Raw genomic sequence first — 18,093 nt, 5'->3', positions numbered from 1 at the left:
GGGAAAGAGGGAAGGGTTTACTTCTTACACTGTGTCAAATACTCCTTAAACATTATTAAGAAATTACAACAATTCTATAAGGTAAATATTATTCCTTTTTTAAACAGATGATGAAAAAGCAGGCACTAGGAGGTGAGATGACGTTTAAAGGCATAAAAGAATCAAGAGGGCTTCCCTGGTGGTGCAGTGGTTGAGAGTCCGCCTGCCGGTGCAGGGGACACGGGTTCGTGCCCTGGTCCGGGAAGATCCCACATGCCGCGGAGCGGCTGGGCCCATGAGCCACGGCCGCTTGAGCCTGGGCGTCTGGAGCCTGTGCTCCACAACGGGAGAGGCCACAACAGTGAGAGGCCCGCATACCACAAAAAAAAAAAAAAAAAAAAAAGCAAAGCTAGAAACAGACTATACCTCATGACCTATGTTTGAGCATCCTGTCTTACTTAGAAATTACCCAGATAGCCAAAATTATACTTATCGTTTATACTAGATTTTAAAGTTAACTAAGGATCTTGGGAATTATATTTAAGCTGACCTATTACAGAACCTAATTACTGCTGCTGTCAAAAAGTTTGTCAGAATTATACTTCAGTTTAATTAAACACATTTTTTTCTTACTAGTTATCTATTTTATACATATTAGTGTATATATGTCAATCCCTATCTCCCAATTCATCCCATCACCCCCTGCCCTACTTTCCCCCCTTGGTGTCCCTATGTTTGTTCTCTACATCTGTGTCTCAGTTTCTGCCCTGCAGACTGGTGCATCTGTACCATTTTTCTAGGTTCCACATATATGCGTTAATATACGATATTTGTTTTTCTCTTTCTGACTTACTTCACTCCATATGACTGTCTCTAGATCCATGCACGTCTCTACAAATGACCCAATTTCGTTCCTTTTTATGGCTGAGTAATATTCCATTGTATATATGTACCACATCTTCTTTATCCATTCGTCTGTCGATGGGCATTTAAGTTGCTTCTGTGACCTGGCTATTGTAAATAGTGCTGCAGTGAACATTGGGGTGCATGTGTTTTTTTGAATTACGGTTTTCTCTGGGTATATGCCCAGTAGTGGGATTGCTGGGTCATATGGTAATTCTATTTTTAGTTTTTTAAGGAACCTCCATACTGTTCTCCATAGCGGCTGTATCAATTTACATTCCCACCGACAGTACAAGAGGGTTTCCTTTTCTCCACACCCTCTCCAGCATTTGTTGTTTGTAGATTTTCTTCTGATGATGCCCATTCTAACTGGTGTGACGTGATACCTCATTGTAGTTTTGATTTGCATTTCTCTAATAATTAGTGATGTTGAGCATCTTTTCATGTGCTTCTTGGCCATCTGTATGTCTTCTTTGGAGAAATGTCTGTTTGGGTCTTCTGCCCTTTTTTTTCTTTTACACTTTAAACATCTTACAATTTTATTTGTCACTCATACCTCAGGAAACGGGAAAAAGAAAGTAAATATATTAGCTTGGTAGAGTCTTTGGTAGAATTAAGAATATAACTGGGCAATACCTTGCAATTCTGTAGTACAGTATCACAAGTAGTGTATTGACATTGATTCAACCAAGATATAAAGTAGTTGCATCACCACAAGGATACCTTGTGTTGCCCTATTATAGCAGATATAACTGTTTTAAAAGTTTATTTTTTACTTCTGGTCGGTACTACTGTAAATTCTAAATAATATGTTTGTATTTGCATTTCTTTCAACAATTGCTCTTAAACTAGGAACTTTAATACTCACTTCCAGAGTTTTATTAGTTTTAAATCTACTATTGGTTGTCTTTATAACTCGAAATAATATACTGCTATATTTTATTTGATTTTAGATAATACCTCCTGACTCCCTATAATGTGAAAGGAGGAAATTACCACTCCTTCACCTCACTTTTCTTCTACCCACGTTTTCTGCCTTCTCACTGCTGTCCTCTATACCCTACTTTTACATTGTCAAGGTTTACAATATTGTACATCTTTTTTAATGTTAATTAATTTAATTTTTTTTAACATCTTTATTGGAGTATAATTGCTTCACAGTGGTGTGTTAGTTTCTGCTTTATAACAAAATGAATCAGCTGTACATATATCCCCATATCTCCTCCCTCTTGTGTCTTCCTCCCACCCTCCCTATCCCACCCCTCTAGGTGGTGGTCACAAAGCACCGAGCTGATCTTGTGCTATGCGGCTGCTTCCCAGTAGCTATCTATTTTACATTTGGTAATATTCATAAGTCCATGACACTCTCTCACTTCATCCCAGCTCACCCTTCCCCCTCCCCATGTCCTCAAGTCCATTCTCTCTGCCCTTTTTTTTTTTTTCCTGTGGTACGCGGGCCTCTCACTGTTGCGGCCTCTCCCATTGTGGAGCACAGGCTCCAGGTGCGCAGACTCAGTGGCCACAGCTCACGGGCCCAGCCACTCCGTGGCATGTGGGATCTTCCCGGACTGGGGCATGAACCCGTGTCCCCTGCATCAGCAGGCGGACTCTCAACCACTGCGCCACCAGGGAAGCCCTGCCCATTTTTTGATTGGGTTGTTTTTTTAATATTGTGTTGCATGAGCTGTTTATATATTTTGGAGATTAATCCTTTGTCCGTTGATTCGTTTGCAAATATTTTCTCCCATTCTGAGGGTTGTCTTTTCGTCTTCTTTATGGTTTCCTTTGCTGTGCAAAAGCTTTTAACTTTCATTAGGTCCCATTTGTTTATTTTTGTTTTTATTTCCGTTACTCTAGGAAGTGAATCAAAAAAGATCTTGCTGTGATTTATGTCAAAGAGTGTTCTTCCTGTGTTTTTCTCTAAGAGTTTTATAGTGTCCGGTCTTACATTTAGATCTCTAATACATTTTGAGTTTATTTTTGTGTATGGTGTTAGGGAGTGTTCTAATTTCATTCTTTTACATGTAGCTGTCCAGTTTTCCCTGCACCACTTATTGAAGAGACTGTCTTTTCTCCATTGTGTATCCTTGCCTCCTTTGTCATAGATTAGTTGACTGTAGGTGCGTGGGTTTATCTCTGGGCTTTCTATCCTAGAATGGCCCTTCTTCTTGACACCCTTTGCAGGAGCGGTTCTGCCAGGTCCAGGTTGGAAAGGAAACCCCCCCCCCCCCATTTGCAAAGACTGATCTTTGCTCTATATCACGCTGCTTCAAGATTCAAAGGAAAAAAACTAAACAGTTCTTTTTTAAAAAAAAATAGCTAACCAGTAGATAGGAATTTCATGGTAACCTTTAAAAATATTCTTCTGGGACTTCCTTGGTGGTCCAGTGGTTAAGACTCCATGCTTCCACTGCAGGGGGCATGGGTTCAATCCCTGGTCAGGGAGCTAAGATCACACATGCTGCACGGTGTGGCAAAAAATATATATATATATATAATTCTTTTAACGTGAGACAATTGTTGATGACAGCACTTCTACTTTTAGGTGGAAGAAAGAAAAAAGAGAACAGTAGGCAAGCCACTGAAAGCGAGAGAATACGTGTTTTAAACAGTCAGCGTCTAACTCCTGGAAAACATCGACCTAGAAAAAAACAGGTATGTTTATTATAATTAAATAATACTTAATGGATATTAAAGTCATAACTTGAATAATTGTGATGATTTCACATTATTTATGTTCAACCCTAAAAAATCTTGAGGATAAAATGTTTTCTCTTTGCCATCTTTTATTTTGCCATCTTAGATTTGTTGACCAATTTGCCTATTCAAAGTTCACCCACATTTTAAAGATATTCTTAAGCTGGATGTTAGTGACATTTATTTAGAATTATTGTATTACTGTCATCATAAAATCAGTTCATCAGATGTAGGGTGGAACTTAAATCTACTTGATAAGTTTTTATATTTGTATCTTCCTAACATAGATTCTATTTATTTATTTACTTATTTACTTAATTTATTTTTGGCTGTGTTGGGTCTTCGTTGCTGCGCGTGGGCTTTCTCTAGTTGCAGCAAGCAGGGGCTACTCTTCGTTGAGGTGCACAGGCTTCTTATTGTGGTAGCTTCTCTTGTTGCGGAGCACAGGCTCTAGGCGCATGGGCTTTAGTAGTTGTGGCACGTGGTTTCAGTAGTTGTGGCTCACGGGCTCTAGAGCACAGGCTCAGTAGTTGTGGCACACGGGCTTAGTTGCTCCGCAGCATGTGGGATCTTCCCAGACCAGGGCTCAAACCCATGTCCCCTGCATTGGCAGGCGAATTCTTAACCACTGCACCGCCAGGGAAGCCGCCATAGATTCAATTTAAATAAGATTTTTCTGTGCTTAAAAAAAAAAAAAGAAAGAAAGAAAAAGTATCATTTGGTAAAGAATTTTTCTATTCAGAAAGCTAAAATGGGTCCCTTTTAGGATTCATTTCATTTGTTTGCCCTCTCAGTGATTATAGTCCTGTGCCATCCGTCCAGTTTCTGAACCATTGTTTACTGTATTTTATCTGGTTTTCTAGTTGTTCACAGCAGGTGAGTAAATCTGGTCCTTGTTTGATCATGTTGGCAGTGGAAGATGATCTTATACTTTTCTTCTTACTCTTCTTTATTTAAGATGCTTTTTTTTTTTTTGATAAGCTGTTTGCAAATGGTTCATTGTTGAGGTGCTGGGCTAGGGTCAAGTTCTAGGTTACTAGGGATATCTCCTGTGACTCGTTTATTTTGACCATGACTTCTCCCCAGTGAACATAGCAGTCAACTCCAATTTTTGGTTTGCTTTCTGCAACTATTGCTTGTCTGCATGATTCCTAATTTAGGTCCACCACCTCTACTTTTTGGAGGTAATGCTGGTTGAGAGAGGCTCCTGCTGTTGCAGACCAGGGATTTAAGGTGTACACCTCAGGACATGTTCCTTACTTTGGAAAAGTGTATATGCCACGGGCTTTCTGTGATCTATAGGTAGAGTGGCTGTGCCCCACTTCTTCACTTACCTTTTGTCAGTTTCCACCAATAATGGACTCCATTCACCTATGTTATTGTTCAGGCCAAAGGGTTCTCTTAATTTTACGAGTTTGGGATTTCATTTCTTTCCTTGTTGCTGTTGGGTGAATTCCCAAAGGAGAATGAGGAAATGTTGACCTTATGCCACTATATGCAGCCAAAAGTCATATATATTTTTTGTCTTTGATTTTTTTTCCCCACTTTGAATATGATGTGCCAAGATGTAGATTTTTTGGTATTTATCCTTCTTTGTGTTCTCTGAGCTTCCTGCACCTGTTTTGTTTTTTTAATAAATTTATTTATTTATTTTTGGCTGCATTGGGTCTTTGTTGCTGCATGCGGGCTTTCTCTAGTTGTGGCAAGCGGGGGCTACTCTTCATTGCAGTGCGCGGCCTTCTCATTGCAGGTACTTCTCTTGTTACGGAGCCGAGCTCTAGGCACGCAGGCTTCAGTAGTTGTGGCTCGCGGGCTCTAGAGCACAAGCTCAGTAGCTGTGGCACACGGACTTAGTTGCTCCGCAGCATGTGGGATCTTTCCGGGCCAGGGCTCGAACCCGTGTCCCCTGCATTGGCAGGTGGATTCTTAACCACTGTGCCACCAGGGAAGTCCGAGGGCAGGCTTTGTTAATGAGAACAGAATGCTCTGGATGTATTTTGAAATGGGTATTTTCCTCTTCCGCCTGCTAGAAGCAGGAGGAGATTATTCTGTCATCTTCACCCTGAGAACCTGGTGGGGCTTTTGGAGAGAAAACTCACAAGTTTGTGGGCCCCCTAAGATTGGGCTCCTGGAGTTTTTAACTCAAGCTTGTTAACAATGAGCCTCCCTCAATTTGTCCATCACAGTTCCTCCCAGTATTGGCCCCAGCTGTGAGCTGCTTCTCCTGGCCTTCTGCTTCCAGTAATCTATGATTCTCTGTACCCGCCTTTCTGTTTGCCCTGTGACATTAATTTTCTGATGGATCTAGGAAGAGTTGTTGACTTTTCAGTTTCACCTTTTTTCTTGTTGTGATGACTGGGGTGATATTTCCAAGCTCTCTAGGTTGGTCTAAAATCCAGAAGTCTCTGCCTCATACATTTAATCTTTCCCTGTTGTTCTTCCGGCAACAATTCTAAATGGGATTATAGGTGTTATTTATAGGTATATATCAAGAAAAGTTTCTGTCTTTTTTGTATTTGAAACAAAATATGGAATATCAACTACATAACATAGAATACAGGTGATATCGTCTATCACTGTTTACTATGTCAAAAAACAATTCTGTGTCTGGTTTTATTTTTAGCTTTCCACTGTTGGCTTTTTGGTGGGATAATTTGTTTCAGATGAGTAAATGATTTTATCTTACTTTGTGTTGAGATTTTGGTTCTTTAAAATTTTTTACTGCGGTAGTCTTGCACAGTTTCTTCTTGGACAGTTTCTTCTCGCTGCATTTGTATGTTAAACAGACAAAGATATTTTTGCCTGCCTTATCACAGTTTGAAAAGAGACCTTCCTTTTATAAATTTATTCAAGAAGAAAAGTAAGAACCTTTCTACAATAAAGACTTTTTTCCCATAGATGGTATGTAATGGGAATTACGATACAATATTTTGTTTGTTTGTTTGTTTTGTTTTGTTTTGTTTTGTGGTACGCGGGCCTCTCACTGTTGTGGCCTCTCCCGTTGCGGAGCACAGGCTCCGGACGCGCAGGCGCGGCGGCCATGGCTCACGGACCCAGCCGCTCCGTGGCATGTGGGATCTTCCCAGACCGGGGCACGAACCCGTGTCCCCTGCATCGGCAGGCGGACTCTCAACCACTGCGCCACCAGGGAAGCCCACAATACAATATTTTTTTAATTATAAATATCATTTTTTAATATACATCATGTTTTATTTTAAAACATGTCTACACTACATTGAGCACCTACACAGGTGTGACCAAGAAACCCACAATCCTGTCCCAGCAGAGGCAATGGGTCCAGTGTGTGACTTGAGGTTGCCTGTTATTTTTCACAGTAAGAGAAAAAAGAGAGGATAAGAAAGATGAAAAAGCATTGTTCCCAACTCCTGTTCAGGAATCTGAGTGATGAAATGGAAGGATATTTCAGTTTATAAAGCTCTTCCAAAGCCCATTCTCACAATCAGTTGATGTTTAAACATGGAACCTGGGTTGGTGGGCCAGCTAGAGTTGAGCAACACAAGGGCACACTGTTTAAAATAACTTCCACACATTACTGCAAACAATGGGGGGGACGGGCTGTGCCTTCAGACTGATAGTTTACTTTTTCCTGTTGTATGAACCTGTGAAGTTTAGAGGATATAAGAACTGCACAACCACAATCGTGACACAGCGTCTGCTCAGTATAAAAACTTTTTGCTTAGGGGAAAGAATCCAGTTGGCCTGTGGGAAGAAATGTCCTGAGTTGGATGGTGCCAATATATAATATTCAGTTATGACCCCACAGAAATATGTGGTTTACAGTGAAGACTGGGAATCGGGTCTCTAAATCCAGCTGCTTTTTTAAAATTAGTATTCTATGTGATTATGTTTGCCTCCTGTATCTTTCCTCTGAGGCAGAAAGTAAATGTTAGAAAACTGGTGGGTTCTAGTCTCAGAGACACATACATTCTGTCTGTTTGGGCACCAGTATGGTTCTTGGTTTCTGGAACACTTCAGTCTCTGGCACCATTGGGCCTGCAGCAGCCTCCTCAGCATCACAGGCTGAGATCTCCATATTCCTGAACAAAGTAGCCAATCTGAAGGTCTTGCATCATGGGAAAGCGATGAGCCCTTAGCTCTGGCTCCCCGTCATCTGAGAAAAGTGAAGGGGGCAAGTAGGGGCACACCTTTGAGTCTCCAAGTCATCGATGGAGAAAGCCCTAGAGCAAGCCTAGAGCTTACCCGGTGGCCTTGTGAGAAACAATTCCTTCTCCAAAGTATAGACTTACTGGGACTTCCCTGGCATGCAGTGGTTAAGACTCTGCCTTCCAATGCAGGGGGCGCAGGTTCGATCCCTGGTTGGGAACTAAGGTCCCACATGCTGTGGGGTGCAGACAAAAATTAAAAAAAAAAAAAGTATAGACTTTGCTGTTTATGATCTAAAATAAAGGTCTTTTTTTTTTTTTAAATAGAGGTCTTTGAAATGATTTATCTGGACCAGTGAAAGGTAGTTGCTCACTACATATTATCCAAGTTTAGATTTTCTACTTGATTATTCACACCAAATCAGGCTTTAAAAATAGACCAAACTAGGCTGGAATGTGTACATTTCAACAGATCAGAAACTGTAAAATGCTTCTGCCATTTACTGACATAGCACTAGACCCAAGGATTCAACTGGTGTAAGTAAATACCATTTTTAAAGCATTATTGAAGCATTGTTTTTTCCTCTAAAAGGCACTAGAAATGATACGCAATTTTTGAAGTATAAGTAATGTAAACTTTTTAACATGGAAGGAAAAGATTGGTGCATTTTAATTTGTTGTATGCTGTTTGTATCTTGAGTTGTGGGCATGGCTAGGGTTGTTATGATTCTCTTAATTGACTTTATTTTTTATTTTTCAAGTAAAGCAAAAGACAAAAGAGAATAGTACTAAGGGCACAGTTTTTGCTTGTGTCCTGAAATACATTATCTTTTTTTTGCCATACCGCAAAAAAATGTCTTTGTCTAGAGGTTGATTAGCCGTGCCCTTGTAGGCAGCACAGTTGCTGATAGGTGGCGGCTCAGACCCACAAGAGGTATAATGATGGACACTGCCAATCTTATGGCCCTGAGCCATACACAAGATAGTTTTCATCTCACGTTTGTCTGCAAGCATCTGGAGGTTCTCTTTGATAGTGTATCAGACAGCTGAGCTGGATTCTTTTTTCTTTAATTGTAATAAAATACACAAAACAAAATTTGCCATCCTAGCCATTTTAAAATGTATCGTTCAGCATCATTAAACACATCTTGCGCTACCATTACCACCATCTATCCACGGAGCTCCTTTTTTTTTTTTTTTTTTTTTGCGGTACACGGGCCTCTCACTGTTGTGGCCTCTCCCGCTGCGGAGCACAGGCTCCGGACGCGCAGGCTCAGCGGCCATGGCTTACGGGCAGAGTCCATGGCATGTGGGATCTTCCCGGACCGGGGCACGAACCCGTGTCCCCTGCACCGGCAGGCGGACTCTCAACCACTGCGCCACCAGGGAAGCCCTACAGAGCTCTTTTTATCTTGCAAAACTAAAACTCTATACCCATTAAACAATAACTCCTCATTCGCCCCTCCCCCCAAGCCTCTGGCAACCAACTTTTCTACTTTCTGTCTCTGAACTTGACTGTTTTAGGTACCTCATACAAGTGGAATCCTACAGTATTTGTTCTTTTGTGTTTGACTTGTTTCACTTAGCATAGTGTCCTCAGGATTCATTTACATTGTAGTACGTGTCAGCGTTTTCTTCCTTTTTTAAGGCTGAATAATGTCTCGTATTTATATACCACATTTTGCTTATGCAGTTCTCCATCAGTGGACGCTTAGGTTGCTTCCACCTTTTGGCTATTATGTGTAATACTGCTATCAACAGGGGTGTACAAATTTGTCTTCAAGTCTCTGCTTTCAGTTCTTTTGGATATATACCCACAAGTAGAATTGGGTCACATGGTACTTTTAATTTTTGAGGAACCACCATAGTATTTTCCCTAGCAGTCACACAGTTTTTCATTCCCATTAACAGCACATGAGTTCCAGTTTCTCATCCTTGCCACCACCTATTATTTTCTAGTTTTTTTGATGGTGGACATCCTAATGGGTTTGAGGTGACATTTCCTGGTGGTTTGGATTTGCACTTCCCTAATGATTAGTGATGTTGAGCATTTTTTTCAAGTGCTTATTGGCCATTTGTATATCTGTTTTGGAGAATTGTCCACTCAGGTCCTTTGCTCATTTTAAAAATTTATTTGTAGTAAAACATAGCATAAAACTTATCACCTTAATCATTTTTAAGTGTATGATTCACTGGCGTTAAATGCATTCACGTTGTTGTGCAACAACTTCTGGAACTTTTTCACCTTGCAAAACTGAAACACTATACTCATAAGACATTTCCCCCTTCCTCCCGTTCCCTGGCAGCCACCATTCTACTTTCTGTTTCTGGGAATTTGACTACTCTAGATATCTCATGTAAGTGAAATCTTACAGTATTTGCCTTTTTGTGACTGATGATGAGTGGATTTTTAAAGCAAATGTGAGTCAGCCGGGGAGATTATTCATAGTTCAGAAACAGTAAATAATCACTCAGGTGATCATACTGCTCCTCAGCATGTCAGCAGAGGGGTGATTAGTTGGTCACCTATAGCAAATGCCAGGTGTCAGCAATCTTTTTCTGTGTATAATACTGAATTTGACTTGTAAAATTCTTCAGTCATTTTCTCCAAAAACAAAATAGTTTTTTTAACTAGTTTGTGTTAGTTCTCAAAAATCTGTTTTAGAGAAGATTTGAGTTTTATGTGTGTGTGTACTTGGCCCAACATAGACAGAACAGGGTTTTCACTGAGTTCATTAGGGAAGAATTAAATATTCATAAGTTCTCGGTATTTGTGAATCCTACATATCTCTAATCTATTAACAGTTGTAGAAAAGCATCTCAAGAGACAGTGTGGGCTTAAAGTCAGACGAATTGGGTTTGTGTTTAGCTCCATCGCTTTGTAGCTGTCTGATCTTGGGCAGCTGAGCCATAGTGTGTTCATGTAAAACGAACAGTAATATAGTTCAGGACCCTTGACCATATCACCACAATAAGATCTTACAGAAATCTAAGATGTGTTTACAGAATTTCTTCTACCGTTAAGAAATTGTAACATGATACTGATAAAAAAGTTGTATTTATAGTAGGTATGTTACTTAAGGAATTGTTTCTGTGAATAACTGTTCTATGTTTTATCTACTTTTGACGGATGTTAACTAGACTTATTGTGGTGATCATTTCACAATATATATGAATACTGGACGATTATGTTGTACACCTGAAGCTAATAAAATGTTATTTGTCATTTATACCTCAATTGAAAAAAACATAATTGTTTCTGTGAATAACTATCTTACTTTTCATCAAAAGGCATGGCTTTGGGAAGAAGACAAGAATCTGAGATCTGGCGTGAAGAAATACGGAGAGGGGAATTGGTCTAAAATACTATCACATTATAAATTCAACAACCGAACAAGTGTCATGTTGAAAGACAGATGGAGGACTATGAAGAAGCTGAAGCTGATATCCTCAGACAATGAAGACTGAGTGTGTTTGCGGAGCCCGATAAGACGGCAGTGTTTTAAACATTTTGATTCCTGCATTTTGCATGAAACTTGGTGGTCATTAATGTAGCTTAAAATTTTGTTTAAAGCATTACAGTATTTTTCTGCGGCACAGTCATTTAATATGAGGATTTGTGCTGTAAGAGCAAGATTATATACCATCATTGTATTCTTTAAGAATCTTTTCACTCTGATAAAAAAATAAATTTTTTGAACCCTAGTGCTTTCAAAACTCCTACCTCCAAACCCTGTTCCAATAAAAAGGTGAAAGCCTGGTAAGAGAAAAAATATATTGCTGTTAACCTATTCTGTGTCTGTGGGCTGATTTCAACTCCATGACACACATAAAAGTGAAGTTTCTAAATCAGTGAATAGGCCTTTGACATAAGGGGTAATGATTTGATTTATGGCCTTAACATATTAATTACTAAGATATTTGCTTATAGAATGATAAATGTACAAAGTAATCTGTGAGTTTTACTTAAATTTTTCTTTTGGTACTTTCATATAAAGGAAAAAATTTGAAAATAGTAATACCCATAGGACAGAGTTTATACTACTACTAAGAATAGCTTATGTCTCATTTAGGTACATTGGATTTTTGTTCTAGTGTTAAAACTTTGACAAAGATGGTTTTAAATAAAGCTTCTTTATAACCTGGTGCCATAAATATCCATTTCTCTGATATTTTCATTTAGTTAGATAAATATTGGGCCTAAATGATATTCTGTAAATGCTTAAATGGATTTTAACCATGATCATATTTTTTTGAACTTTTAAATTTTATTTTATTTATTTTTTTATACAGCAGGTTCTCATTAGTTATCCATTTTATACGTATTAGTGTATGCATGTCAGTCCCAGTCTCCCAGTTCATCCCACCACCACCACACCCGCCACTTTAACCATGATCATTTTGACGACTGTGATAAATACTAAATAAACAAGATCATGCATACCTTATTAGACAGTTTTGAGTTTTCACCAACATATTCTTTAGAGGATTTAGTCAAAAACTAGAATTATTTAGCATTTTGAGTTATGTATGCTTTATTTAACAAATGTGTGAAAATGCTTAAGCATTTGCTTAAAAAGTTAAACGATTATTTTGTAATCTGTATTTCTTTATGAAAGTTTTATACATTACTTTCTCATTGTTCCTGAAGTTGTTGCCCTATACGTATAATAAATAGAAATGTGGATAATGTTTCCTGACTCGGTCTGTCCTGTTACACTACTAGTTACTGTCACCGTGTTTATTGCAGACGTTTTGATGGTTAGTGCCAAAGCTGATGGCATGAGCCAAAATAGACCAGTTGGTCAACCTCATTCCAAACATACCCTAAGTCATCAAATCTAAGTTGATATTAACTGTAAGATGCCTAGTTATTTTATGTGCCACTAAAAACATCACCATCAGTTATACTATAATATGGTTTTTTCTTAATTAGAATTTTACTTTAATTAAAAGAGCTGTTATAGGGCTTCCCTGGTGGCGCAGTGCTTGAGAGTCCGCCTGCCGATGCAGGGGACGCGGGTTCGTGCCCCGTTTCGGGAGGATCCCGCGTGCCGCGGAGCGGCTGGGCCCGTGAGCCATGGCCGCTGGGCCTGCGCGTCCGGAGCCTGTGCTCCGCAAATGGGAGAGGCCGCGACAGTGAGAGGCCCGCATAACGCAAGAAAAAAAAAAAAAAAAAAAAAAAAAAAAGAGCTGTTATAGATTTATGTAAGCATAGATTTTTATCATATAACTTGTGGGTGCATAAAAAAGAAAAGCAAAATAAATTGGGTAATAAATTGTATTCCTAGTACTTCCTCATTTTAATCTGAATCTTTTGAATTTTTAAATTGAAATTTGTTGAGATAACTATAGATTCATATATAGTTGTAAGAAATAATAAGAGAGGTCCCTTGTACACTTGTTCCAGCTTACCCCAATGTCAATTTGTAAAGCTATAGTATATCATCATCAGGATATTGGCATTGATATAATTCACCAATTTTATCCAGATTTCCCCAGTCTTGTACCATGTGTGTGCAGTGTGTGTATTTAATTCCAAAAAGCTTATCATTTGTGTAGGGGCGTGTATCTACCACAGGCAAGATAACTTCAACAATGAGGATCCCTTCTGTTGCCACTCAACTCTCCATCATTCCTCCAACCCCTGGCAACCACTAATCTGCCCTTCATTTCTAAGATTTAATTCAAAAGGTTACATAGAGAGTGACAAATGGTAGAGCTGACAAAAACTGTTAGAATCAACTTTTTGAAACAAATCTAATAAAACTTAAAACAACTGGGACACGCTTAATGAAGAAAGAGGCTACTAAATTTTGGTAGGATTTTGGTGTTTTTTGCTTACCCAGCTTAAGGCCACAAGTGACTTGTGTTCTTGGTGTGGCTTGATGCTTCGGCAAGTGCCAATACAGTGCTCAGGATTGTGGGTGGTGTGTTTTGACCTGTCTGGCAGTTCCCTGAGGGTTCAGTTCAGAGACTGCCTTTGTTTTGCCCCTTCTGAACTCTTAAGGGCTTTAAAAACATTACCTACATCTGCCTGGGGTCAGGGACAGCAGACAGACTGAAAAGCCTGGAGAGGAAGGTACATGGCGGATTAAGGCTTCGAAGGACTCTGGAGTAAACCAGGGAATCAAGAAGGCCAGGCGCATGCCCAGGACTAGACGCAGTCTCAGCAAAGACCTGGGGGGACCCTAGGCCTGTACGCTGAGTGATCTTTAGCCTTCATAAGTGCAGGAGGTGGAGGCTAAGGCAGAGTTGTAGGTGGCGTTGAACAGGTGCCCCAACTCGGAGCCAATCTGCCAATGCTGGGAGCGTATCTTTCTGTTTGATTTAAGGAAATTAAATGAAGCACTCCGTATTCTTGGCCATTTTTTCTTTCAACATGTTCATGTACTTAGCTGTACTTGTTCATTTGCATTTCTATAATGTATAATTCTATCACAGCCATTTGTTGTGCTGTTGTTGTGGAAATAAACGAAGACCACTCAAAAGAGAAAAACAAACAGGCTCTTTATTCAGCGCTTGCTATAGCAAGGGAGTCAGCCACCATCACTTGTGTTTGGCAGAGGTGCAGGCAGACGTTCATAGTGGGAAAGCTTTCTAGTGAAAAACTAAGGCTTCAGGTGCTCTCTGATTGAACATTGTTGGCATGAGGAAGCTGAGGCTGGCCAACTAGCAGCAGGCATCTTTTTTTTTTTTTTAATAAATTTATTCATTTAATTTTTGGCTGCTTTGGGTCTTCATTGCTGCTCGCGGGCTTTCTCTAGTTGCGGCGAGCGGGGGCTACTCTTGGTTGCGGTGCGCCGGCTTCTCATTGCGGTGGCTTCTCTTGTTGCGGAGCACGGGCTCCAGGCGTGCTGGCTTCGGTAGTTGTGGCTTGTGGGCTCTAGAGCGCAGGCTTAGTAGCACTGGTACACTGGCTTAGTTGCTCCGTGGCATGTGGGATCTTCCCGGACCAGGGCTCGAACCTGTGTCCCCTGCATTGGCAGGCGGATTCTTAACCACTGCACCACCAGGGAAGCCCAGCAGTGGGCATCTTATGTGATTGTTCGGGGGAACATATTTGGCTTTCTCTGGTTGGTCCTGAGTTGGAAGTAGGGACCAAAAATAGGGATGTTGGCAGTCATCGACCAAGTCCTACCCATTCTGGGTAGATAGCTGCGGGGATTAAGTTTGGCGTTCTAAACTCATTGCTGCAGAGGTTGTGGCTTTGAGTTGTCCTATAAGGTCTACCCATTGTCAGTTTTTATATTCAGTACCTGAGTTGTTTCCAGTGAATGGCTGCAAGGCTTTTCCAATTTACATGAAGTGTAAAGTTAGGAATAATAATATTACACTGCTCCCTAAAGGCGATTCTCAGCTCTTTTCTCGAGTACTGATTTTTATACTTACTAAAAATATGCTTATACTGCTGTTTGTTATTTTTCAGTGTGAGGTATTATATTAGTGATCCCCCACTACATAGGATGACATTTTAGGTCTCTTGCACGTTCCCCCTCCACCCTCCATAAGTACACAACTTGCACCCATACAGATGCTTCTCCCCGGTTCTTCCAGCGTATTTGCATCCGTTTTTGGTTAAACCAATATTCAGTGTTTGTGTTAAGCTCTGTAACTGTTTTTTACACCTGAGCTGTGTGTACTCATCACTTATCTCGAAATTCTCTGACCAATTTGAAGACCTCTGAATACATTGAAATATGTCATTCTATTGACATTTTTTTTTCTGGCCATGCTGTGAAGCTTGAGGAATCTTAGTTCCCCGACCAGGGATTGAACCCTGGGCCGTGACAATGAGAGCGCTGCATCCTTACCACTGGACCGCCAGGGAATTCCCAATTTCATTTTTTTTTTTTTTTTTTTTTTTTGGTTATTTTGTTTTGGTGACAGCCCTCCTACTCCTTGGTGCCTGCTTGCCCTCCAGGCTTGCTGCACAGCTGTCAAGCTTACATCTCCCTTATCTTGGCTCTGGGCATCCCAGTCATCTCTCTCCTGGTTTGAATTCCACGTTTCCTGGATCCTGTGTCTTGGTTTTAACTCTCGTTTATCTAGAGCATCTCATCCTATACCTCCTGAGAAAATATGCATAGAGTGAAAAATGTTTATATCATGCATGTCTGAAAATATCCTTTTTCTAGCCTCACATTTGATTAATAATTTTATTGGATATAGAATTTTCATTTGGAAAACATTTTGTCTCAGGATTTCAAAGGCATTGCTCTGTCATCATCAGTGTCAAGATTTTGCTTTAGGTAGTCTGATACCATTCTGATTACTGAGACTTTTCATGTCACCTACTTTTTTTTTTTTTTCCTCTCTGGAAGCTTGTAGATTCCTCCATGTATTCAGTGATGTAGAATTTCATGGTAACATGCTTCGTTGTGAGTCTTCTCTTTTTCAACTAATGAGCCAGGCACTCAGTGACTTCTGAAATCCCTGTGCTAAGTTCTAAAAAATATTATTGTGTTATTTCTTTGCTTATTTTCTCCCTTCTGGTTTTTTTTGCACTTTCTTTCTGGAACTCCCATTACTCAGATGTTGGATCTCTTTGACTGATCCTCTAATTTCCTGTCTTTTGTCTCCAAATTTCTATATCTTTAATTTTGTTGTTTACTTTCTGGGGAAAATGTCACAAAACTTTACCTTCCAAGTTTTCATACCATATATCTACTATCAAACTTTTTAATTTACAAGAGCTTTTAATTCTCTGAATGTTCTTTTTCAGGACATTGTGTTCTTATTTCATGATTGATATCATTGCATCTCTTCTGACCCTGGCAGTGTTTATTGCCTGAGTTTTGTTATATTGCTTGTTTCTGTTTAATTTTGGTTTCCCTCTTGCTTTGTCAATGGTTTTCCTCAAATGTTTGGTTGAACTGGGCTGTCCATTTATATTTATGAGTGAGTATGAAGAAGCTGGTTGGAAGCTCTGTGAGCTCTGATGGGCGCTCACAGGTCAAGGTAGTGATTGGGCAGGGACTTGGCTATCGCAGCTGCTGGTACCTACAGCCATTTTCTTGGATGATCTATTTCCTCAGAGAGGAATCTAGCAAACTGCTCTGAGCCGGTGAGAGTAGTTTTCTCAGAGCACATGGAGGAGGGACCTGGGGAGGGGGCGGTCACCATTCAGAATAGATACTTAGTCTCCATTCTCAGTTGTTGCTGGTGTCTCCAATCTGGAGTTCCCTGCAGGGAGTTGTTGCCTGGCTGCAGAGCCATCTAAGGCTCTAACTGTTTCTTATACCAACTGTCAACCATTCCATTGACGGAAGCATCTGGATCCTTAAGTTCCTGAGCCTTTCCAGGGTGCTGTAAATGACCTTGCCCGCTGAAATTCCCTCCTGTAGACATTTGGCTTTCTCCTTTCTTCTGCTTTACCAGTCCTGAAATTTTGTGACCATCTCTTTTCAGCCTTTTTCTCTCAATCTCCTTATCATTATATTTTTTGTCTTTTAAAAAAATTCTTTAACTGTAATTTTATCTGAAGGTAAAGGAAATAAATATATGTTCAACCTGCCACGTTTAATTGAAAAAAAAAAATACCCTCTTTAGGACCATCTCACGAGGCTTCTGAACTCTATACCCCTGAAAGGCTGAATCTTGCCTTCACACTTTATTAGTAGCTTGACTTACACAGATATGCTAGTTTCGAAATTATTCTCACCCAGAACTTGGAGGCTTTACTCTATGACAGCGGTCCCCAACATTTTGGGACCAGGGACTGATTTCATGGAAGACAGTTTTTCTACGGACGGGGTTGGGTGTGGTGGGGGATGGTTCAGGCAGTAATGCGAGCGATGGGGAGTGACCGGGAGCGGCAGCTGAGGCCTCACTCGCCTCCTGCTGTGCGGCACTGTTCCTAACAGGCTGGGGACCGATACCCGGGGTTGGGGACCCCTGCTCTATTAGACGTCAGGTATCCACTGATGCTGATGAGAAGACTGCGGTCTCTCATGGGGATTCTTGTTCCTTTGTAGGTAATCTGTTTTTCCCTCTCGGGAAGGTTTTAGTCTATTCTTTATCCTTGCTTTTAAATCTCACAAGTTTGTCTCTAGGGGTGGGGATTTTAAAAATTCATCTTGTTTGTGCTGGGTGGGACCTCCCCACCCCAAGAAGAATGGCTCTTACCTCTGATTCCACCTTCTATTCTACATGTTTTAAAGGGTATGGTTGGGCTTCCCTGGTGGCGTAGTGGTTAAAAATCCGCCTGCCAATGCAGGGGACGCGGGTTCGAGCCCTGGTCTGGGAAGATCCCACCTGCCGCGGAGCAACTAAGCCCGTGCGCCACAACTACTGAGCCAGCGTGCCACAACTACTGAAGCCCACGTGCCTAGAGCCCATGCTCTGCAACAAGAGAAGCCACCGCAATGAGAAGCCTGCGCACTGCAAC

At 40.5% G+C, this 18,093-nt stretch overlaps 1 protein-coding gene across 4 annotated transcripts in view; it reads left to right on the top strand.

The window, feature by feature from the left end:
- The window catches only part of TERF1 (telomeric repeat binding factor 1), a 40,221-nt gene extending 28,708 nt beyond the window's left edge, over positions 1–11,513 (top strand). For 2 of the 4 annotated variants that reach the window (XM_007453717.1, XM_007453715.1), the window contains 2 exons: positions 3,435–3,537; positions 10,995–11,171. In XM_007453717.1, coding sequence (XP_007453779.1) covers positions 3,435–3,537; positions 10,995–11,171 — 280 coding nt within the window. Of the gene's footprint in view, positions 1–3,427; positions 3,538–10,994 lie in introns of all 4 variants that reach the window. The other 2 variants (XM_007453714.1, XM_007453716.1) reach the window with 2 other exon arrangements.
- The last annotated feature ends 6,580 nt before the right edge of the window (positions 11,514–18,093 follow it).

The sequence above is a fragment of the Lipotes vexillifer genome, unplaced genomic scaffold (assembly GCF_000442215.2).
Source record: "Lipotes vexillifer unplaced genomic scaffold, Lipotes_vexillifer_v1.1 scaffold35, whole genome shotgun sequence".
NCBI lineage: Eukaryota > Metazoa > Chordata > Mammalia > Artiodactyla > Lipotidae > Lipotes > Lipotes vexillifer.
Note: the sequence above shows the minus strand (reverse complement) of the source record. Positions and strands in the feature narration are given on the sequence as shown.